Source organism: Bos indicus x Bos taurus, chromosome 2 (assembly GCF_003369695.1).
Source record: "Bos indicus x Bos taurus breed Angus x Brahman F1 hybrid chromosome 2, Bos_hybrid_MaternalHap_v2.0, whole genome shotgun sequence".
Taxonomy (NCBI): domain Eukaryota; kingdom Metazoa; phylum Chordata; class Mammalia; order Artiodactyla; family Bovidae; genus Bos; species Bos indicus x Bos taurus.
The window spans coordinates 102714695-102739686 of record NC_040077.1 but is presented as its reverse complement, the minus strand read 5'-3'; the positions used below and the strand labels follow the sequence as shown (position 1 = coordinate 102739686).

The window sequence follows — 24992 nt, the reverse complement described above, 5'->3', positions numbered from 1 at the left end:
TGCCCTCCTCCAGGGCATCTTCCCAACCCAGGGATCAAACCTGGGTTTCCCGCATTATAGGCGGATTCTTTACCATCTGAGCCACCAAGAAATTTAATAAAAGCCTTTCTAATTATGAGATTGTAACTCTTGGACAGATAATCTGAGGTCATTTAACTGAATCTACAGATTAAAAATACCTGAAAGAACCAAAATCTTTTCTCAAAAACTACTTTAAAAGCCTTTAGACTCTTGTACACAAATAAAAGAAAAAATACCTTTACCTTTGTCTTTGCAGTAATTTTGGGAATTTCTATGAAGCACAGTGTTAGGTTTAGAATAGGCAAGGTTCTTATGCATGGCTTGTATGCATTAGGGACTAAATTTTTTTTTTTTTAAATCTCCCTCTGTATTCTCTTTAGAAGCTATAGATTTATTTACAGGGAAAAGTTATGCAGACTCTTGTCTGACCAGGTATAGTCTCTTTGTAGCAAGTTACATAAGCGACTTTAGATGTGGATTGCATGATGTGTATGTAAGTGTGATATACTCTTTCAAAAACACTGTTTTAACTAATATTTCATGATGGACCAATGTTTATTAGAACAGCCTCTGCTTCATTTACTTCTGTTCATACTGTTTATTTTTTTGAATTTAGATCCTGCTGAATGTGTGTTGATATCTATATATTTTTTGATCCTTTTTAAGTAATTGTGTAAGTGACTGCATCGGAAGTGAATGTCCAGTGTGTTATACCCCAGCCTGGATACAAGATGTGAAGATAAACAGACAGCTGGACAGCATGATCCAGCTGTGTAGTAAGCTTCAGAATTTGCTGCACGACACTGATCTTTCAGGTAAGAAGGAAGTATCACTGTCTCTCTTAAATAACTGAGGTTCATATTGATTTTATAAATGTATAAAATATGAATGACTTATTTCAGATTTGAAGGTTTATAGTGTTATGAATCAAGAGGTGATAGGTACCTCAGAGATAATTAAGTCTGACTTATTTTATGGATGAGAAGCCAGGGTCCAGAGAAGTTAAATGATTTTGCCTGAAGTCTCGCATATAGTTAGTACCAGGAGCAGGAGAAATAAAGCCTGTTTCTTTGGATTGTCAGTTCAGAGATTTTTCCTCACCTACACTACCCACTTTTTCAGTTCAGTTCAGTCACTTAGTTGTGTCCGAGTCTTTGCCACCCCATGGACTGTAGCACTCCAGGCCTCCCTGTCCATCGCCAACTCCTGGAGTTTACTCAGACTCTTGTCCATGGAGTCAGTGATGCCATCCAACCATCTCATCCTCTGTCATCGCCTTCTCTTTCTGCCCGCTTTTTACTGTTACAATAATTTCTGTATAATATATATGGAGTAGTGATTTTTGTCCCTAGTAATAATGATTTTGTCCTTAAAACTCACTTAAATATCATTTCACAAGACAGAATGCAACCTTCTGTGTATCACTTTCCTACAGATTTATTAGATGTGCACATTTTGAAAGAGCAAAACCTAATATTCATTTTCTTTTCTATTTAAACAGAGGTTAATGTTTTTCAAAATTGTTCTTAGACTCTGTGTATTAACTATGTATCTTCCCATTGTGCTTTCTGCTGAGAGCTAATCAGCTGTGGAAAGAAAGTAAAGCATTTTGAATCTTCATAATCAGATACTGGAATTGGATTTTTATTGACCAGATAATACCATGTTAGCTTGTGTTTATGGGAGAACCTTTTCTTGACTGGTAGGATGCCATGAATGATTGATTAAGCTCATACAAAATGGTAGAATTTCTATTTTTTAAAATTTATGATCTTATTTTCCAACATGATATGTTATTTTCAGCTACTAAAGGTGAAGTTGTTTGGGCAAAATAAAGAAATAAGACAACTACTTTGAGTCTTACTGACCAGGTCCATATTTTTGAGAAGACTTTGAACTATAGTTTACCAAAGAAAAGTTTTCTTTATCTAGTTTTCTGATTATTGTATTAGATTCTATTCTTTCATGATAAAATGTGCTATGGTGATAAAGTTTTGCTTATTTTCAGATATAATTTTATATGCACATATATTTAAAAGTACTTACCTTTAAAAAATAGCATAAACCTATTTAAAGGCACAATGAGGAAAAGTTTTATTAGTTCCTCTGTGTTCTTTTCCTTTTTTATCAGAGGCAGTGCTGATAGTGTTTTACTTTATATTTAGAAAAGATGGGTGTATGATCTGCTCCCTCCCCATCCCTGTACCATTTATTAGGCAGGAATTCTTAATCAAGAGTCCACGCAACTTTAGCAGTGTTGAGGGTGGGGATTAGTGATTCTCTTAAGTGTGTGATATGAAAAATGTCATGTCTCTGTGAAAGTGGCTTGCATCAGGTTCTTAAAGATGTGTGGCCTTTTAGGAATGTTGGCCAGGCATTGAAATTTGGGTGCTATTTTGTTTGTGGCTGTCATGATGTTCTGATTTGATTCTTCTTCAGCTGCTGTATAGTCAGATATTAGCTTGCTAGGACTGCTGTAAAAAAGTCCCACAGACTGGATGGGTTAAACAATAGAAATTTACTGTCTCATAGTTCTGAAGGCTAGAAATCAAGGGGTGCATTAGTTTGGTTACTTTGAGGTCTGCAACGAAAAGATGAGTGCCAGGCTTCTCTCTTTGATTTGTAGAAGGCGATCATGTGTTCTCCATATATGCATGTTTGTGTCAGATTTCCCTTTTTTGTTTGATCATGGTTCATATTGCATTAGGGCCCCATCTTCCTCATCTTAACTAATTATATATACAATGACCCGGTTTCCAAATAAGGCCATGTTCTAAGGTAATGGGATTAGGACTTCAAACTGAATTTTGGGAGAGACACAGGTTAGCCCATAAAGAAGCGCTGTGATACCTCTGATGGTACTAATGAGGGAGCAGAATAACCTTCAGTGGGTCCCTTGTAGTCACTTCCGGCTCACTGAGGTCTGTGTGCCATGTGATGCCAAGAGGAATCGGGGCTCCTCAAGACATTTTACTATTAGTTAGTGATGTTTGAGTTATCAGTATGGTTTTCACATTTCATGGACCTTGGAATATTAAATGCCTTGATATTTCATCATTAAAAAAGAGATGTAGGAAAATTGCCGAGTAGAGAACAAGTTTTCGTGTGGAAGCTGAGGCCTTCTGGAATTCTGTTTTTCTCATATAAGAGCAGAAGTGGAGTGTGGGGAGTGAATTACAGTGATTCACTTTCAAAAGGCCATTTTGTGTTTATTTTCCTTATTATAATGAATGATGATTACGTTAGTCATCATCAGACTTCAGCTGTGCTGGCTTTAACATTTTACTTATTTTAAAATGAATTGAAATTTTACTGTTTACCTAACCTATAATCATAATTTTAGGATTTTTATTCTATAGATGAGGAAACTGAGGGCCTAGGTTATGCAGGATGGTCATATTGTCAGTATCTTGCCTATTGTTTTATCATTTAGCACCATACTTTTGTTAGAAGTGTGGGTAGTTTGTTGACTTGTGTTAGGAAAAAATTGGCAGTGTTAAGACTAATTCATATCCTAGAGACTAAACTTAATTAAAACAATATTAAAACAAATTCTTACATTTTGGTTTCAATAATCCATTTTATAATGGTAACATCTCTTTTGCTATATTTAGAGAAGATGAAATGTATCTAGAATATAAATATATTGAAGTGTAAATTTCTATCTGGATGTGTTATTTCCATGGTACAAAGTATTTTCTACTTCTTGTAAGTTGCATCATTATCACCTTTTCCTCTCAAGGTTTAGCCACCCAAAACAGATTTAGTCTTGAAGGGAATTGAGGTGGTTTCTTTTGGTATTTCCCTTTGTGTCTTTATAGTTTATTCCATATATTTTTTATCTAGTAAGTACGTCTAAAGCCAAAATATTATAAGGCAAACAAGATGACTATGTAAAGGGAGCTAACAGTTGGTGACAAATAATGGTTCATCCTCTTTGTAATGAGGAACTTGGAAAATAATATAAGATAAAGGTATTAGATTAAGTGATTCCTAAGTTCTAGCTCCAAAATCATATGGTTCTATTAAATGGTAATCTGTTGAATATGATTAAGTGGAATGGTTGGACATAGCCACATTTTCTCTATTTTTTTTAAACCTGTAATTCACAATTTATCTTCCGAATGAACCTTGTTACTTTCATTTACTATAAAATATATAATTACTGTAATTAAAATGGGTAATTAGGAAGACCTTGTCAAATCATGGACATGGTATATGGTATACTGGAGACAAAGAAGCCTAATTCATAGTAATACTTTCTAAAATGAGCTTTTAAATACTTGAACAGATTTTTCTTGGTTCAGTGTTCTGTAAAGAGAAGAGATTGTCATAAATTTTTCTGACAACCATTTATGGGTAATTTTACCTTATTCTTTAAAACATAATCTGCTTTCTACGAGTGGCATTAAACTTTAAAGTTTTATTTTCTCTTGTCCCCCATCTTATTAAATCAGACATTGCAGGTGCTGGTCAGGTTTTGTGAAGCATATGTTGGTGTTGGTGACATTAAAAAAAAAAAACAGCAACACTTTGATTATGCTTTCATGGGTCTCAATTTTCCTTTCTGTTAGGAAAGGTTTTGGGAGAGATGCTGGTCTTTCTGTAGCGAATTGCATAGTGTTTCATATATGCTATGACTTTTTTATAATAGATGAAGATGAGCATTTGAATAGCTGTGTCACTGCTGTTTTGTTTTAAATAGAACTGAATACTTCTTAACTTACAAAATAATCATTCTTTAGTGAAGGCGTTAATGTTGCACAGATGGTAGCAAAGTACTTTCCTTTGATTTTTAATAAGGGACTAGTTTGTCAAAGAGATTTCTCAACTTCTGTTGTGAAACCTATAATAGAGAATAATTTGAAAGGCACACAATGTACATCATTATAATCCTTTGATGTAGATTAATGATAGCTAGATCACATTTGCTAATTGCTTCCCTTTTCTATAGTTTATTATTAAATTTTAAGAAAAACTCTTGGCTAAGCAGCTCCTTAGCAGCATGTACGTCTCCGTTCCTCGGTGTTTTGTGGAGTACTCAGAAATATTTAAATTCAGAGAATAGAATTCTTTTAAATGTCATTAAGAAATTTACTATGTAGAGGAAGAACCAATATTTTTCTTCATGAAATGAATATGATAATTTATGCTTAAAAGCATTCGCCCATAAAACCTGTTGTAGCTGTTGAAAGTTTGATTTATGTTCCAGCAGTGGTGGTGTTTTCTCTTTTTACGCTCTTAGTTATGCTGGGTAACTTAGTCATGCTGTGTAAAATCCAAAACTTCAAATCGTGTTTGCTGTAGTCATTCTTGCTTAGTTAGGACAAGGTGCATAATCAAAGTCATCCTGAGTAAATTTATTACTGGATGATTAGTGAGATTAGTAAGATTATTGTGTACATATAAATTGCATGAATATATGCTGTCTTCATTTACTCCTTTATTTGTGTTCCTCATTTTAAAGTCTGTTGTTGATTTTGTTGTTACTGAAGAAAATATGTGCTCCTCAGTTTGAAGTTCTGTTGTCTTTTTAGGTTTAGATTTTTTTTTAGTTAATTATGTTATTACTACCTGCAAGTCTTAATTTTCCTTTAAAATGCCTAATTCTACATTTTGTAAGTTTTATAACTGTTAAGGACTTCAGAATTCAATGTTTTTAATTGAAAATGTCATCAGCTGTGTTTAATAATAAATTAAAAAAATCAAGTATGAGTTTTTACAGACTAGCAAAGGATTAACCTTTAAGTCTTTGTAATTCTAAGTCTTTCTTAAAAAATTATCCTGATAACATTTCATTTTGACCTTTTCTCTCGTCTCCAGATTATGTTGGAAAGGACTTAGTTTTGAAATCTGTTTGTCACTGCAGAGAAAAGTGACATTTAGATGTTGAATTTAGATGTAAAGTCTGTGTGAATGGATCTTCATTTGGATTGCCTTTATTTCCAAGATCCTGTTTTAATTGCACTTTTCTGAGCATCAGTTCAGTTCGGATGGAAAAAGAGTGTGAGAGGGTCTGCTCTGACTCCGATACCCTCTTCTCCTTCCAGCTGGCTTATCGTTAACTGACTTTTGAGTTTGGGTAAACCCTGGGAGTTGGTGATGGACAGGGAGGCCTGGTGTGCTGTGATTCATGGAGTCACAAAGAGTCGTACACGACTGAGCGACTGAACTGAACTGAACTGAATGGGCTTAAGGGCAAAAACAAAGCAAGAGAGCTTTAAGAGGGACCACTGCCAGAATCAGAAAGGGAAATGCTGTACAGTTTACTCTCTATTTCTGGAGCCTCTGTTAATAGGCAAGATTGGTAGGTCTGAAAAAATAAAATACACATAAAGATTATAAGTTGTGTAAAGAAAAGCTCTCTTTCCCTTATGTGTCCTCAACTCACCCTACTGGGTTTCCCTCATAGCTCAGTCAGTAAAGAATCTGCCTGCAATGCAGGAGACCCAGGTTTGATTCCTGGGTTGGGAAGATCTCCTGGAGAAGGAAATGGCAATCCACTCCAGTGTTCTTGCCTGGAAAATCCCATGGACAGAGGAGCCTGGTGGGCTACAGGTCCCAAGAGTCGGACACGACTTAGCGACTAAAGCACCACCACCACTCACCCTACTATTACATACAGTAAGTACTGTTTCACTTCTGCCGCCAGATGTGCAGGTTTTCCACACATCAAGCAATGATGTGCCATCAGCTGGGTGTCAGTTTACCCAGTTCTTACACTGTCTGCCTGGAGAGAGTGTCAAATCTTACAGGTTAGGAGTCCCATAAGACCGCCCCCACGTCCTCCTAGGTGCCACTCTCAGGTCCAGTTTGTGCTTGTGACCCACTGCCTATAAATTGTAGGCTCCTGTCAACACCTCCAATTTAAATAATTTGCTAGAATGTCTCACAGATCCAGGCATGCATTTTACTTACCAGATTCCTGGTTTGTTGTAATAGGATATACCACAGGAACGGCCAGACAGAAGGAGGTGCATAGGGCTAGGTGTGTTGAAGGGGCAAAGGGCTTCCATGTCCCTTCTGGGTGTCCAGCTTCCCCAGCACCTTCACACGTTCATCAGCCCAGAAACTCTCCAACTGTGTTTTGGAGTTTTTTTTTTAAATGGAGACTTCTTTGTATAGGGGTGTGTGTGTGTGTGTGTGTGTGTGTGTGTATGTGTGTTGAGAGAGTCATTTCCTAGGCAGGTTGATAGGGAGTCTAGGGGTCCCCAAGGAGAGAGGGGTCTGGAATTCTCAAGGAGGAAGAAAGGACAAACTTTTTTCTTTTTCCGCATTCCTTAGGATTATATAACAATAATGTATCCTGCCTAAGGACAGTCTTTGGATTCAACCTTCTGTTATCTTAAAATGTAAATTATGGGAGTAGACCTGGTCTTTACAAGGATGTATCTTGCCTGAGGACAGTGTTATCTTAAAATGTAAATTATGGCAGTAGGTCTGATGAGGTCTTTACAACCTCCAGACATTCTTTGGATCATAAAACCTCATTGTTAACACTAGCAAGCGGGTACTCTTTCTGCCCCCTTCTGATGCCTATGTCAGAAGCTTTCTCTACCTCCTTTATACTTTAATAAAACTTTATTACACAAAAGCTCTGAGCGGTCAAGCCTCGTCTCTGGCCCCGGATTGAATTCCTCTCCTCCAGGGGCCAAGAATCCCGGTGTATTCGCGTGATTCAACTACAACCTTTCAGTGTTAGTCGCTCAGTCGTGTCTGACTTTGTGACACCATGGACTGTAGCCCACCAGGCTCCTCTGTCCCTGGGATTCTCTGCATAAGAATATTGGAGTGAGTTGTCATTTCCTTCTCCAGAGGATCTTCGCAAGACAGGAATTGAACCTGTGTGGATCACAATAAACTGTGGAAAATTCTGAAAGAGATAGGAATACCAGATCACCTGACCTGCCTCTTGAGAAACCTAAATGCAGGTCAGGAAGCAACAGTTAGAACTGGACATGGAACAACAGACTGGTTCCAAATAGGAAAAGGAGTACGTCAAGGCTGTATATTGTCACCCTGCTTATTTAACTTCTATGCAGAGTACATCATGAGAAATGCTGGAGTGGAAGAAGTACAAGCTGGAATCAAGATTGCCGGGAGAAATATCAATAACCTCAGATATGCAGATGACACAACCCTTAGGGCAGAAAGTGAAGAGGAACTAAAAAGCTTCTTGATGAAAGTGAAAGTGGAGAGTGAAAAAGTTGGCTTAAAGCTCAATATTCAGAAAACTAAGATCATGGCATCTGGTCCCATCACTTTGTGGGAAATAGATGGGGAAACAGTGTCAGACTTTATTTTTTGGGGCTCCAAAGTCACTGCAGTTGGTGACTGTAGCCATGAAATTAAAAGACACTTACTCCTTGGAAGGAAAGTTTTGACTAACTTAGACAGTATATTAAAAAGCAGAGACATTACTTTGCCAACAAAGGGCTGTCTAGTCAAGGCTATGGTTTTTCCAGTAGTCATATAAGGATGTGAAAGTTGGACTATAAAGAAAGCTGAGTGCCGAAGAATTGATGCTTTTGAACTGTGGTGTTGGAGAAGACTCTTGAGAGTCCAACCAGTCCAGCCTGGGTGTTCATTGGAAGGACTGATGCTGAGGCTGAAACTCCAATACTTTGGCCACCTCATGCGAAGAGTTGACTCATTGGAAAAGACTCTGATGCTGGGAGGGATTGGGGGCAGGAGGAGAAGGGGATGACAGAGGATGAGATGGCTGGAATGGGATTCATGGGGTCGCAAAGAGTCGGACACAACTGAGCGACTGAACTGAACTGAACTCCTGCATTGCAGGCAGATTCTTTATGGTCTTAGCTACCAGAGGAGCCTGATCAAAGTTTTGATTGATTAAATCATTGGCCTTCGGTGATGCTCAACCTCTGTCCCTCTCTTCCTGGAGGTCAGGGGGTAGGATTGAAAGTTCTAACCCTTTAATCCAAGTTGGTTCCCTTGGCAACCAGCCTCCAACATTAGGGACTTTCTGATATCTTATTAACATAAACTCAGGTGTGGTTGAACCAGGGCTTGTTATGAATAATAAAAGACACCCATTTTATCTTTTTTACTGGAGCTGTTTAGGTAACTAGGAACACAATTAAATGTAACAAAAGATGCCCCTGTGGTTCATATAGGAAATTTCAAGGGTTTTAGGAACTCTGTGTCTGGTACAGTGGGCTTCCCTGATGGCTCAGTAATAATTTGCCTGCCAATGCAGGAGACACAGGTTCAATCTGTGGGTTGGGAAGATCCCCTGGAGAAAGAAATGGCAACCCCCTCCAGTATTCTTGCCTGGGAAATCCCATGCACAGAGGAGCCTGGTGGGCTGTAGTCCATGATGTCGCAAAAGAGCTGGATACAATTTAGTGACTACACAGCAACAACAAGGTGGACAAAGGCCAAATGTATATTTCTTATAAGTCACAGTATTACATATTGTATGTATTTAGTGAAAAGTGTTAGTTTTTACTTAGTGAAAACTTAGGAATTCAAATGCCAGCTCAGTCACCAATTAGGTATATAACTTGTATTATACAAGTTTTATTTTCTTTTTGTTTAATTTACATAAGAAGTATAAGAGAACATTCTCTTAGCAACTTTGTAAGCAGTATGAAAGTGTGTAGAGTAAAATGTGAAAGTCCCCCTCTACCCTTTCAATTCAGTTCAGTTCAATTCAGTCGCTCAGTCGTGTCCAACTCTTTGCGACCCCATGAATCGCAGCACGCCAGGCCTCCCTGTCCATCACCAACTCCCGGAGTTCACTCAGACTCATGTCCATCGAGTCAGTGATGCCATCCAGCCATCTCATCCTCTGTCATCCCCTTCTCCTCCTGCCCCCAATCCCTTCCAGCATCAGAGTCTTTTCCAGTGAGTCAACTCTTCGCATGAGGTGGCCAAAGTATTGGAGTTTCAGCTTTAGCATCATTCCTTCCAAAGAACACCCAGGACTGATATCCTTCAGAATGGACTGGTTGGATCTCTTGCAGTCCAAGGGACTCTCAAGAGTCTTCTCCAACACCACAGTTCAAAAGCATCAATTCTTCGGCGCTCAGCCTTCTTCACAGTCCAACTCTCACATCCATACATGACCACAGGAAAAACCATAGCCTTGACTAGACGGACCTTTGTTGGCAAAGTAATGTCTCTACTTTTGAATATGTTATCTAGGTTGGTCATAACTTTCCTTGCAAGGAGTAAGCGTCTTTTAATTTCATGGCTGCAATCACCATCTGCAGTGATTTTGGAGCCCCAAAAAATAAAGTCTGACACTGTTTCCACTGTTTCCCCATCTATTTCCCATGAAGTGATGGGACCAGATGCCATGATCTTCATTTTCTGAATGTTGAGCTTTAAGCTAACTTTTTCACTCTCCTCTTTCACTTTCATCAAAAGGCTTTTTAGTTCCTCTTCACTTTCTGCCATAAGGGTGGTGTCATCTGCATATCTGAGGTTATTGATATTTCTCCCAGCAATATTGATTCCAGCTTGTGCTTCTTCCAGTCCAGCATTTCTCATGATGTACTCTGCATAGAAGTTAAATAAGCAGGGTGACAATATACAGCCTTGACATACTCCTCTACCCTTTATTCCCAACCTAAAAACACAAAATCTTTTTCAGACGTACTGTTTTTAGTTAACTTTCCTAATCTTTCTTTTATGAATTTATGAAAATATTTGAATATAAACACAATAGAATTTTTAAAATGTAAGTAGGATTGTACTACACTTAAAGTGTCTTGAGGATCTTTGCATGTTAGTTGATGTGTATAGCAGCTCCATAAGATTTTGTAATATAAATCCTCCACAGTTAACTGATTTCCAGTTGATAAACACTGACTTTTTTCCTCATTTGGGCTATTAAAAATATTGCTGCAGTTAACACTCACACATTCAGATTTCTAGGCACATGTATGAATATTTTGAATATTTTGTAAGATAGGTTACTAGAGGTAAAATTGCCTTGTGAAAGAGTACATGCATTAAAAAATTTGCAAATATTTTATCACATTGCCATTGAAATTCCTCAGTGCACCTTTGCATCTGTGATGATACTTGGCAAAGGGCCCATCATGGATTCCTACACATACAGGTGGTTGCCATACAGGAAAGGAACTCAGAGCTTTGGAGAATTGACTGTATATAACACTAGTACTCTTACCTGGAGAATCCCAGGGACAGAGGAGCCTGGTGAGCTATAGTCCATAGGGCTGCACAAAGTCAGACATGACTGAAGCGCCTTAGCATGCACAGAGAAAGCAGAAATGGGCCTGCTTTTTTCCCTGGGGAAACACTGCTGCTCCCTCAGGGTTGCTTGCTGCACACACAGTCCTGAGAAATGGCCTGGGTAAAAAGCATCCAGGGCCTGGCCTTCTTGGGACACCCCACAGGAGCATGTTGGTGTGCTCGGGGGCCTGAGCAGATTGTCCCTGCCAGCATGAGTGTTTTTACTCTAGGTGCATCCAGTGCTATAAGCCAGAAACATATGCATTGTTTTTGTCACCTTCTTCTTTCTTCATTTCATCCCCAAATCCTGTAAATCTTATCTCCTAAATATTTTTCAAATGATTCTACTTCTTTCTCTACTATCACCTCACTAGGCTGTTATCTTCTACTTATATTACTACTTTGCCTCTTAGCGATTAGTCTTGCATCCACTCTTGCCCTCTTCCAACCTATTCTCCCACACTCCAGCCAAGTCATGCCACCTGATTGATATAAAACATTTTCGTGGTTTTCTTTGGCTGTTAGCATAGTTGAAGTCTTTAACATTGCCAACAAGAATTTGCATTGTCTGGTAGTTTACATATGTTCATTTTTAGTATATAGAAATACAGTTGCAATTGAATTTGGTATATTGATTTTGTATTTTATGACCTTGAACAGTCACTTGTTTTTTTTTAAGAGATTCTTTGGGATATTCTATATAGCTAATCAAGTTAGCTTTGAGCAGATACATTTTTATATCTTCTAATTCATGTGATTTTTATCTTTTTCTTAACCTTGGTGTGGTATCCAAGACTTCAGTGTGATGTAGAATAGGAATGATGAGAGTGGACATCTTTGCCTTGTCTTGATGACAGAAACAAGATAATAGGAACAAAATAGTAGTCCAGGTTTTCTTCATTAAGGATGGCACTAGCGGTGTGTAGTTTTGTAGATGTCCTTAGCAGGTTGAAGAAGTTTCCTTCTATCCCTGATGCTGAGCCTTTTTAAAAATAATGAATGGATACTGGATTTGGCCAGTGTATATATATTTCTATATCTTTTGAGAAAAACCACTTGTTTTTCTTTTTAGTTTGTTTTATAGTGAATTATATTGATTAATTTTCAAAAGTCCTCTTTTAAAATTAAGCATCAGCTAATACGTCTGTTTTTTTTTTCTTGACTTTATTCCCTCCCCAGCTAATAAGTCTTAATTTTTTTTGACTATTGTTTATTAAAAGTCTCACCTGTTAATCTGTTTATTTAATATAGCTTTTCCCCATGGCTATGCTTCCATACAGCAGACTGTATGTTCTAATTATTTGTTTGTATATTTTGTCTTTCCCAGTGGAATATAAGTTTCTAGAACATGGTCTAAAATCAGATAGGACTCTAAATATTTGTTGAATGAGAATATCTGCTTTCATAATCTGGGAAGGAAGGAAGAGGTACACAAATAAAAGGTGATACACCTTAGGAGAACTATCAACACAGTTCTTTGGGAGCTCAGGATGGGAGAGATTAAGTTCATGTAACAAATTTCTTTTCCTTTTTCCTATCAGATTTGAAAGAAAAAACATCTAGGAAGAGTTTATTTAATGATGCACAAAGTAAGAAGAATTCAATAAAAATGTGGTTTAGTCCTCGAAGTAAGAAAGTCAGATATACTGTGAGTAAACTTTCAGTGCAAACCCAGCCTTCTGTGAAAAATGATGAAAATGCTCAGCAGACCTCCATGTACGAATTTGTCTCTCCGAGCCCTCCGGTGGAGGTTTCTGAGGGACCTAAGAAGCCTTCCACAAGATCTAGAAAAAAACAGAAAAAGAAAACTTTAGCTGAAGTCAACCGAAAATGGAATTTAGAGGCAGAAAAGGAAGATGGTGACCTTGACTGCAAAGGGGAAAGTAAGGAAAAGCTGGTATCCTTCTGTAGCCAACCATCTGTGATTGCTAACCTGCAGATAAATGGTGAAATAGACTTACTAGCAAGTGGGTCTGTAACAGAATCTGAATGCTTAGATGAAGTCTTTTTACCATTGGCTGAGCATATAGAGTCTCCAGAAATTGAGAGCAAGAATGAAGTAGTGACTCCTGAGAAGACAGTCTCTGCAAACTATCTTCCGTCCAAGAAATCTTTGCCATCAGGTCGTAATGGGAAGCGTGGGCGTCACAACAGAATTTCCAGTCCTGTTTCTAAGAGATGCAGAAGCAGCAGTCAGAGCACTGGTGGAAACTCTGTTAAGCAAACAGTGCTCTTAGAAAACATGCCATTGCTTGGCTGTTCTTCACCACCTTCAAACAAACTTAAAGTTGGTGACACATTAAGTAGGAATAGCCGTACTATATTGGATGAATCCATTAGCCTTTCACCAGGTACACCGCCTTCTACACTGAACAGTCCAAGTTACAGACGAATGATGTGTAGCCCCTCAGCAACAAAGCTGTGGCCCATTAGCCATACAGCTGTGAAGAGAAATCATCGAGGAGAGACTTTGCTCCATATTGCTTCAATTAAGGTAGGATGCTTACTGTGAAATACAGCTTCACAATGAGACCCAGTATAAAATGGTTTCTTTGGAGTTTGTGAAAAATGACATGATTACTAGGCGAATTAACCTGACCATAAGTGGTACTTCCTGTGAACCGGGGAAGCAAGAATTGATAGGGACTTGAACCCTACCTCAAGCAGGGTCCCTGGGCCAGAGGACTGTGACCTTGCAGGAGAAAACCGGTATTTCCATATTTCAGCTTCAACTTTGCCAAGTGCTTTTGTTTTTTTCTATTCCATAATGATTTTGTTTGGGCTTCCCTCATAGCTCAGTCGGAGAAGGCAATGGCACCCCACTCCAGTACTCTTGCCTGGAAAATCCCATGGATAGAGGAGCCTGATAGGCTGTAGTCCACGGGGTCACTAAGAGTCAGACACGACTGAGCGACTTCCCTTTCACTTTTCATTTTTCTGCATTGGAGAAGGAAATGGCAACCCGCTCCAGTGTTCTTGCCTGGAGAATCCCAAGGACGAGGGAGCCTGGTGGGCTTCCGTCTATGGGGTCGCACAGAGTCAGACACGACTGAAGCGACTTAGCAGCAGCAGCAGCATAGCTCAGTTGGTAAAGAATCCGCCTGAAATGCAGGAGACCCTGCTTGAATTCTTGGGTCCGGAAGATCCCCTGGTGAAGGAAAAGGCTACCTGCTCCAGTATTCTGGCCTGGAGAATTCCATGGACTATGTAGTCCATGGGGTCACAAAGAGTTGGACATGACTGAGCAACTTTCACTTTCACTTTCAATGGTTTGTTCAGTTTTCACCATTTTTTTTACCCATTCTTCTCATGCTTTATGGATATAGACACACCATTGCCAAGTTTACTGCTGGCAACATGTCTTTTACCCAGCTTCTGAGCTCAGGGCAGTTCGAGAAGGCATGAGCTTCTGTATGTTTGACCCTCCTGGCGGGTGCGTGCAGAGTCCGGAAGGTCTCACTACATGGCCTGTAACATTCCTCCAGTGACTGGAAATTTGAGTGTGGTTCACCACAGAGGGACTTCTCTGGGCCCCACAGCCAGCCTCTTCCTTTCAATAGCCCATTCTTTGAGTTATGTCTGTTTATCGCCTCTGTACCTCGGAAGTGGCAATATTTGTTTTTTGGAAGCTACCTCTTTTGCTGAGCATGAGGCATACTTGCAGTGGTTACTCTTTGAAATTGACACAAGTGCTGGACATAGAGGGAGCACTTAGCCCCAGCTTTTTAGACTTTGGTTTGTGAATTCATGCAGGTGTTATGAAATGATAATATAGGGAAGATTAGTACTGAATTTAAGATAGCTTTTTTTTTTTAATCTTACAGTAAATTCACTGGGAAACTGAGGTCTTTTGCGTGGGTAGAGAACTTTGGGAGATCTGGAAATAACCCTTCGAGACCCATGAGCATGAAGGTGGTGAGAGTCATAAAATGTTTGGGAGGAACATGGAGTAGGCCAAGTCCAGATATATTCTTTCTGTGTAGAAAGGGAAAAACACAAAAATGAGTTTCTTCTAATGGTTTTCATTTCTTGTTTATCTTCTAATAAATGATGAACGTAGAATGCTCTTTGTCTGGTTCCCCTGTAAGATGACTATTTTCTAGGCAGTCCATATACTTTGAACAACTTGAATTTTTGGAGTTAGCTCTAGTTCCATTTTAGTCTGCTTTTTGCAAGGTATGGTTTTAAAATATCAGACTTTATTTTTTGTCTTCTTTGTTTTATTTATATATATGTGTGTATGTGTGTTCATGTGTGTATTAGGTACAACAGTATTAACATTATAGTGTTATTAATGCTTCATAGATATAAGTAGCTAGTGTAGTAATCAATGTCTTTTGTTCATTTTTCTAGCTAGTATATGAATGTAGACTGCTTTAGTTTCTACATTCTGCTTTCTGGGAATTATTTTCTGACCACTAGTTAAGCATTCACTTACTTTGGTAGAGAATTTTTCTTTCAATCATAAGAATTATTTATCTTTATTAGTGGGGATCTCTAGGACCTAGTCCAAGCCGTGGCTTGTCAAACTCTTTATTAAAGGGGAAATTAAAGTGAATATTTTCAGCTCTGTAGTAATATGGTTTTAACTATTCAATTCTATTTTAGTGCCAGAGTAGTCATAGACAATATCATAAACCAGTAAAGCTCTGTACACAAAATTGGCTGTCGAGCCTTCAGGCCATAGTTTATCTATGCTCAACATGGGCCATAGAAAAAAGCCCAGGGGAATCTTCAGATCAGATCAGATCAGATCAGTCGCTCAGTCCTGTCCGACTCTTTGCAATCCCATGAATCGCAGCACGCCAGGCCTCCCTGTCCATCACCAACTCCTGGAGTTCACTCAGACTCATGTCCTTCGAGTCAGTGATGCCATCTAGCCATCTCATCCTCTGCCTTCCCCTTCTCCTCCTGCCCCCAATCCCTCCAGCATCAGAGTCTTTTCCAATGAGTCAACTCTTCACATGAGGTGGCCAAAGTACTGGAGTTTCAGCTTTAGCATCATTCCTTCCAAAGAAATCCCAGGGCTGGTCTCCTTCAGGATGCACTGGTTGGATCTCCTTGCAGTCCAAGGGACTCTCAAGAGTCTTCTCGAATACCACAGTTCAAAAGCATCACAGGAAAATATGGTGGCATGATGCTGCCTTGGTGAATTTTCTCCATTGATAATGTTCGAGATTGCTTCAATGCAAGTTTTGTCAGATTGTCATTTTACTTAGAAATTGTAATGCCAGAACTAGAATTTTGATTCTCTCCAACTTATTAGATACTGTTTTGTCACTCACTGGCAGATTCTGATACAATACCTTTAAGAAAAGTTATTTGATTTCTATTGTTTTTTAAATACCTATTTAACAGTAATGTTCTTTGAAAAATTTTTTATAAGTAAAATGTATGCTCCCATCTCAGATTGATTTTAATAGTCAAAACAAATACTTGAAGAAAAATCAAAGAATTTATCAGTATATTTACCTTTTTATAAATAGTATTCATTTCACTTACTATCTTGATTTTTTTGTTTGCAACCCAGAATGAATAATCCGTGCATACTTGAAAACTGATTGCTGCGGTTCCGCTGTCTTGTTTATGCTTTCTATCCACCTACTTCAGAAAAGGATTTGAGGTGACTCTAAAGTTAAAACTGCAGTTGACCCTTGAACAAGGCAGAGGTTAGCAGGGCTGACCTCCACACAGTCAAAATCCACGTATAACTTTGGATTCTTTAAAAAGTTCAGTTCAGTTCAGTCGCTCAGTCATGTCCTACTCTTTGTGACCCCATGAATCGCAGTATGCCAGGCCTCCCTGTCCATCACCAACTCCCGGAGCTCACCCAGACTCACGTCCATCGAGTCAGTGATGCCATCCAGCCATATCATCCTCTGTTGTCTCCTTCTCCTCCTGCCTCCAATCCCTCCCAGCATCAGAGTCTTTTCCAATGAGTCAACACTTCGCATGAGGTGGCCAAAGTACTGGAGTTTCAGCTTTAGCATCATTCCTTCCAAAGAACACCCAGGGCTGATCTCCTTCAGAATGGACTGGTTGGATCTCCTTGCAGTGCAAGGGATTCTCAAGAGTCTTCTCCAACACCACAGTTCAAAAGCATCAATTCTTCGGCGCTCCGCCTTCTTCACAGTCCAACTCTCACATCCATACATGACCACAGGAAAAACCATAGCCTTGACTAGACGGACCTTTGTTGGCACAGTAATGTCTCTGCTTTTCAATATGCTATCTAGGTTGGTCATAACTTTCCTTCCAAGGAGTAAGCGTCTTTTCATTTCATGGCTTCAGTCACCATCTGCAATGATTTTGGAGCCCAGAAAAATAAAGTCTGACACTGTTTCCACTGTTTCCCCATCTATTTCCCATGAAGTGATGGGACCAGATGCCATAATCTTCATTTTCTGAATGTTGAGCTTTAAGCCAACTGTTTCACTGTCCTCTTTCACTTTCATCAAGAGGCTTTTTTTAGTTCCTCTTCACTTTCTGCCAGAAGGGTGGTGTCATCTGCATATATGAGGTTATTGATATTTCTCCCGGCAATCTTGATTCCAGCTTGTACTTCTTCCACTCCAGCATTTCTCATGATGTACTCTGCATATAAGTTAAATAAGTAGGGTGACAATATACAGCTTTGATTTACTCCTTTTCCTATTTGGAACCAGTCTGTTGTACCATGTCCAGTTCTAACTGTTGCTTCCTGACCAGTGCATACAAAAAATGCATACAAATTTCTCAAGAGGAAGATCAGGTGGTCTGGTATTCCTATCTCTTTCAGAATTTTCCACAGTTTATTGTGATCCACACAGTCAAAGGCTTTGGCATAGTCAATAAAGCAGAAATAGATGTTTTTCTGGAACTCTCTTGCTTTTTCCATGATCCAGCAGATGTTGGCAATTTGATCTCTGGTTCCTCTGCCTTTTCTAAAACCAGCTTGAACATCAGGAGGTTCACTGTTCACATATTGCTGAAGCTTGGCTTGGAGATTTTGAGCATTACTTTACTAGCGTGTGAGATGAGTGCAATTGTGCGGTAGTTTGAGCATTTTTTGGCATTGCCTTTCTTTGGGATTGGAATGAAAACTGACCTTTTCCAGTCCTGTGGCCACTGCTGAGTTTTCCAAGTTTGCTGGCATATTGAGTGCGGCACTTGCACAGCATCATCTTTCAGGATTTGAAATAGCTCAACTGGAATTCCATCACCTCCACTAGCTTTGTTCATAGTGGTCCTTTCTAAGGCCCACTTGACTTCACATTCCAGGATGTCTGGCTCTAGGTCAGTGATCACACCATCATGATTATCTGGGTCGTGAAGATCTTTTTTGTACAGTTCTTCTGTGTATTCTTGCCATCTCTTCTTAATAGCTTCTGCTTCTGTTAGGTCCATACCATTTCTGTCCTTTATCGAGCCCATCTTTGCATGAAATATTCCCTTGATATCTCTAATTTTCTTGAGGAGATCTCTAGTCTTTCCCATTCTGTTGTTTTCCTCTATTTCTTTGCATTGATTGCTGAAGAAGGCTTTCTTATCTCTTCTTGCTATTCTTTGGAACTCTGCATTCAGATGCTTATATCTTTCCTTTTCTCCTTTGCTTTTTGCTTCCCTTCTTTTCACAGCTATTTGTAAGGCCTCCCCAGACAGCCATTTTGCTTTTTTGCATTTTTTTTCCATGGGGATGGTCTTGATCCCTGACTCCTGTACAATGTCACGAACCTCATTCCATAGTTCATCAGGCACTCTATCAGATATAGGCCCATAAATCTATTTCTCACTTCCACTGTATAATCATAAGGGATTTGATTTCGGTCATATCTGAATGGTCTACTGGTTTTCCCTGCTTTCTTCAATTTAAGTCTGAATTTGGCAATAAGGAGTTCATGATCTGAGCCACAGTCAGCTCCTGGTCTTGTTTTTGCTGACTGTATAGAGCTTCTCCATCTTTGGCTGCAAAGAATATAATCAATCTGATTTCGGTGTTGACCATCTGGTGATGTCCATGTGTAGAGTCTTCTCTTGTGTTGTTGGAAGAGGGTGTTTGTTATGACCAGTGCATTTTCTTGGCAAAACTCTATTAGTCTTTGCCCTGCTTCATTCCGTATCCCAAGGCCAAATTTGGCTGTTACTCCAGGTGTTTCTTGACTTCCTACTTTTGCTTTCCAGTCCCCTATAATGAAAAGGACATCTTTTTTGGGTGTTAGTTCTAAAAGGTCTTGTAGGTCTTAGAACCGTTCAACTTAAGCTTGTTCAGCGTTACTGGTTGGGGCATAGACTTGGATTACTGTGATGTTGAATGGTTTGCCTTGGAAATGAACAGAGACCATTCTGTCGTTTTTGAGATTGCATCCAAGTACTGCATTTCAGACTCTTGTTGACCATGATGGCTACTCCATTTCTTCTGAGGGATTCCTGCCTGCAGTAGTAGATATAATGGTCATCTGAGTTAAATTCACCCATTCCAGTCCATTTTAGTTCCCTGATTCCTAGAATGTCAACATTCACTCTTGCCATCTCTTGTTTGACCACTTCCAATTTGCCTTGATTCATGGACCTGACATTCCAGGTTCCTATGCAGTATTGCTCTTTACAGCATTGGACCTTGCTTCTATCACCAGTCACATCCACAACTGGGTATTGTTTTTGCTTTGGCTCCATCCCTTCATTCTTTCTGGAGTTATTTCTCCACTGATCTCCAGCAGCATATTGGGCACCTACTGACCTGGGGAGTTCCTCTTTCAGTATCCTATCATTTTGCCTTTTCATTCTGTTGATGGGGTTCCTAAGGCAAGAATACTGAAGTGGTTTGCCATTCCCTTCTCCAGTGGACCACATTCTGTCGGATCTCTCCACCATGACCCGCCGGTCTTGGGTTGCCCCACGGGCATGGCTTAGTTTCATTGAGTTAGACAAGGCTGTGGTCCTAGTTTGATTAGATTGACTAGTTTTCTGTGAGTATGGTTTCAGTGTGTCTGCCCTCTGATGCCCTCTTGCAACACCTACCGTCTTACTTGGGTTTCTCTTACCTTGGGCATGGGGTATCTCTTCACGGCTGCTCCAGCAAAGCGCAGCCGCTGGTCCTTACCTTGGACGAGGGTTATCTCCTCACCGTTGCCCTTCCTGACCTTCAACGTGGGATAGCTCGTCTAGCCCCTCCTGCGCCTTCGCAGCCAGGGCTCCTTGGGCGTGGGGTTGGTCCTTCCGGCCGCCGCCCCTCGTATCGGGTGTGGGGGCATGGGTAGTTCCTCTCGGCCGCCCCCCCGACCTCGGACGTGGGGTAGCTCCTCTCTGCCGTTCCTGCATCATCGCAGCCTGGCACTCTCGGCCGCTGCCCCTGACCTCGGACGTGGGTAACTCCTCTTGGCCGTGCCCTTCAGGCATGGGGTCCTCCCGGCTTCTGCCCCTGACCTCGAACGTGGGGTAGCTCCTCTCGGCAATAGCCATCTTTTGACCAGAAGCCCTTACTGGTAATATAAAAAGCCAATGAATAGATATTTTCTATATTATAAGTATTATATACTGTATTCTTACAATAAAGGAAGCTAGAAGTGAAAGTTGGTCAGTCGTGTCTGATCTTTGCGACCCTGTGGACTAAACAGTCCATGGAATTCTCCAGGCCAGAATACTGGAGTGGTTAGCCATTCCCTTCTCCAGGGCATCTTCCCAACCCAGGGATTGAACCCAGGTCTCCCACATTGCAGGCGGATTCTTTACAAGCTGAACCATAAGAGAATCCCAAGGAAGCTAGAGATAAGTATTAATTAAGAAAATCATAAGGAAAACATTTATGATACTGTACTGCTTTTATACAATACAAAGTAACATTGGTTTATGTTGTCTGTTTATGAGATGAATAGTCAGTACATACATCAGTGCTGTCTTGTACGATATAAAATAGTTTACTTGGTATATGCAGTACTAACACTAGACATCAAAAATGAAAAGATATTGTGAAAAATTCATATTTATTAACAGGTATAATGATTCATGCATTGATAGTGAAGCATCAATGTGATTGCTTTATGGTAGACAAGTGTAATTGATACAGTTGCATCACTGTAGCCAGGCCTATACTCTGTAAGTGAATCATAAGATTTTTATGGCCCACAGTGTCATACTCATAATACTCTATTGGAAATATTGTTACATTTTTTAAAAAATGACTTACCTGTGATGATAGACTGATGTGCAGTTTCTCCAGTTGCAAGGGAGAGGCATACTGTACAGAGAGGCATCTTGAATGGTAGTGTAGTTCTTTGAGAGCAAAGTTATAAAAGTGTAAGAATACTAATGCATGATTAATTTAATTTAAATATCACCATAGATCAGGGTAAGGATCAACTGTTATCTACATATATTTTATGCATTCATGACATACATAACTTTTCTTAGTTTTTTCCACAGTTCTTTGCTACCTGCTGGGTCTGCAAGTTCTTTCAAAATGTCACGAACTTTGAAAATTTTTCCAGTATATTTATTGAAAAAAATGTGTGTTTAAGTGGACGCATGCAGTTCAAATCTGTGTTACTCAAGGGTCAGCTATACTATAACATGGAACAAAGAGCAGGGAAAAGGAAAGAGTTACAGCAACCGAGTGATGAATACAGATCTGATGACGTTGCAGGTCGACAGAACAGATGAAGTTTTTTGCTGTCAGAGATAGATTTGGTTGTTGTTGTTGTTATTTTCTCCAGGAACATCTTGTAATAGTGCAGTGCCCACGTTTTCCTTGTTTCCCTCGGATTCTCAGAGTGCACTGCTGCACTGTGTACACCTGGTGGGTGTGCTGAGGTCCGAGAATCCATAGTAGTTCTCCTCTTCTGTTGGGCTGGTAGCATCCCTTGCTACAGTGATGGCTTTACAGAAGGACCTTTGAGCTTGGCCACATCATTACTAAAATTCTGTAATATCTTGCCGCATACCTACTTCTGGGCACCTTTGTTGGCCATAGCTATCACCCTAGTGGAAGTTACTTGTGTTTTCTTGTCCTAGCCATTTGAAATAGCTTCCTGTTGCTGTCATAGCTAGTAACCACAAATTTAGTGAATTAAACAAGGCAAATTAATTTTCTTACAGCTTTCTAGGTCAGAGTCTGGTATGAGTCTCACCAGACTATAATCAGTTTATCAGCTGTGTTATTTTCTGGAGGTATTAAGAGAGAACCCATTTCCTTGCTTATCTGGGTTATTCGCAGGAACTGTATACTTGCTTGTGGTTGTAGGACTGAGATCCTGTTTTCTTGCTGGCTTATAGCTAAGAGCTGTTCTCAGGTTCTAGAGACTCACATTCCTAGGTATGTAGCCCTTTTCCTCTATCTTCAAGCTGGCAACAACAGTACTTAATTGCTAAAAGGAGAAATTTTAGGTACCTGGTTAGTTCATTTATGTGTAAAAACCTAACCGTTTTGGCTGTTGCTGTGTGTAAGTACTCAGTCATGTCCGACTCTTTGTGACCACATGGACAGTAGCCCACCAGGCTTCTCTGGCCATGGGATTCTCCAGCTAAAATTACTGGAGTGGTTTGCCATTTCGTACTCCAGGGAATTTTTCCGACCCAGGTATTGAACCCACATCTCTTGCATCTATCGCATTGGCAGGCAGTTTCTTTACAACCAGTGCCACCTTGGGTAGGTCATTATTATTGTACTTAACTGTACTGTCCTGTACTATTTTTATACAGATATTTATTCTAAAAAGCTTACCTTTATAAGAAAAAAGTTTTGTTTGTGTGTGAGTGTATTTGTTTTTGAAAAGTTAACTTATATTGATGCCATATGCATGAATATGTGAAGAATATTTCCTTTGAATGAAAGGTTAGCAATAAGAAGATTCAGTGTGACACATGTTCCCTTTAAGGTATTATTTGAAAGCATCAAGTCTGTTTAAAAATTTTTATAAGCTTTGGTAAATACTGTTTCCTCTGATTTTTCTTCCTTCTGTGGTTTAAGAGAATCTCAATTATTCTTGTAAGTTGTGAAAAGCCTAGAAGTGAGTTCTTATTACTTAGAAAATATTCTGTTTGAGAGATTTCTGTTTTAAAGTAATTCCAAGAAATCAGACGCAGAAGTTAATTTATTTCCTGGAAACTATATATTGGTTCAAGCTTACCCCCTTACTGTGGACCCTATCTAATTACCATAATTTTATTTATGTGCATGACATTACATCTACGTAAAGGAGAAGAAGAAAATATGACAAATTTTCAGAACTAGGGAGGAAAATACAGATTGAGTATAAAAAACAAGCAGTTTGCAAATCAGCTATACATTTCAGGGTTCAGTTCAGTTCAGTCGCTCAGTTGTGTTCGACTCTTTGCGACCCCATGAACCGCAGCATGCCAGGCCTCCATGTCCATCACCAACTTCCAGAGTTTACACAAACTCAAGTCCATTGAGTCGGTGATGCCATCCAACCATCTCATCTTCTGATGTCCGCTTCTCCTCCTGCCCTCAATCTTTCCCAGCATCAGGGTCTTTTCAGATGAGTCAGCTCTTTGCATCAGGTGGCTAAAGTATTGGAGTTTCAGCTTCAACAACAATGGACACCCAGGACTGATCTCCTTTAGAATGGACAGCTTGGATCTCCTAGCAGTCCAAAGGACTCTCAAGAGTCTTCTCCAACACCACAGTTCAAAAGCATCAATGTTTTGGCACTCAGCTTTCTTCACAGTCCAACTCTCACATCCATACATGACCACTGGAAAAACCATAGCCTTGACTAGATGGACCTTTGCTGCAAAGTAATGTCTCTGCTTTTTAATATGCTGTCTAGGTTGGTCATAACTTTCCTTGCAAGGAGTAAGCGTCTTTTAATTTCATGGCTGCAATCACTATCTGTAGTGATTTTTGGAGCCCCCCAAAATTAAGTCATCCACTGTTTCCCCATCTATTTGGCATGAAGTGATGGGAGCAGATGCTATTATCTTCGTTTTCTGAATGTTGAGCTTTAAGCCAACTTTTTCACTCTCCTCTTTCACTTTCATTAAGAGGCTCTTTAGTTCTTCTTGGCTTTCTGCCATAAGGGTGGTGTCATCTGCATATCTGAGGTTATTGATATTTCTCCCGGCAGTCTTGATTCCAGCTTGTGCTTCCTCCAGCCCAGCATTTCTCATGATGTACTCTGCATAGAAGTTAAATAAGCATGGTGACAATATACAGCCTTGACATACTCCTTTTCCTATTTGGAACCAGTCTGTTGTTCCATGTCCAGTTCTAACTGTTGCTTCCTGACCTGCATACAGGTTCCTCAAGAGGCAGGTAAGGTGGTCTGGTGTTCCCATCTCCTTCAGAATTTTCCACAGTTTATTGTGATCCACACAGCCAAAGGCTTTGGCATAGTCAATAAAGCAGAAATAGATGTTTTTCTGGAACTCTCTTGCTTTTTTGATGATACAGCAGATGTTGGCAATTTGATCTGTGGTTCCTCTGCCTTTTCTAAAACCAGCTTGAATATCTGGAAGTTCACGGTTCATGTATTGCTGAAGCCTGGCTTGGAGAATTTTAAGCATTACTTTACTAGTGTGTGAGATGAGTGCAATTGTATGGTAGTTTGAACGTTCTTTGGCCTTGCCTTTCTTTGGGATTGGAATGAAAACTGACCTTTTCCAGTCCTGTGGCCACTGCTGAGTTTTCCAAATTTGCTGGCCTATTGAGTACAGCACTTTCACAGCATCATCTTTTAGGATTTGAAATAGCTCAACTGGTATTCCATCACCTGCACTAGCTTTATTCATAGTTTTCAGGGTAGTCTAGG

The 24992-nt window shown here is 39.7% G+C and overlaps 1 protein-coding gene across 2 annotated transcripts in view; it reads left to right on the top strand.

Annotated features, from left to right (window-relative positions):
- The window catches only part of BARD1 (BRCA1 associated RING domain 1), a 92643-nt gene that overhangs the window by 18288 nt on the left and 49363 nt on the right, over window positions 1-24992 (top strand). For both annotated transcript variants that reach the window (XM_027566761.1, XM_027566770.1), the window contains exons 3-4: window positions 688-836; window positions 12789-13741. In XM_027566761.1, the coding sequence (XP_027422562.1) occupies window positions 688-836; window positions 12789-13741 (1102 nt within the window). The remainder of the gene's footprint in view (window positions 1-687; window positions 837-12788; window positions 13742-24992) is intronic.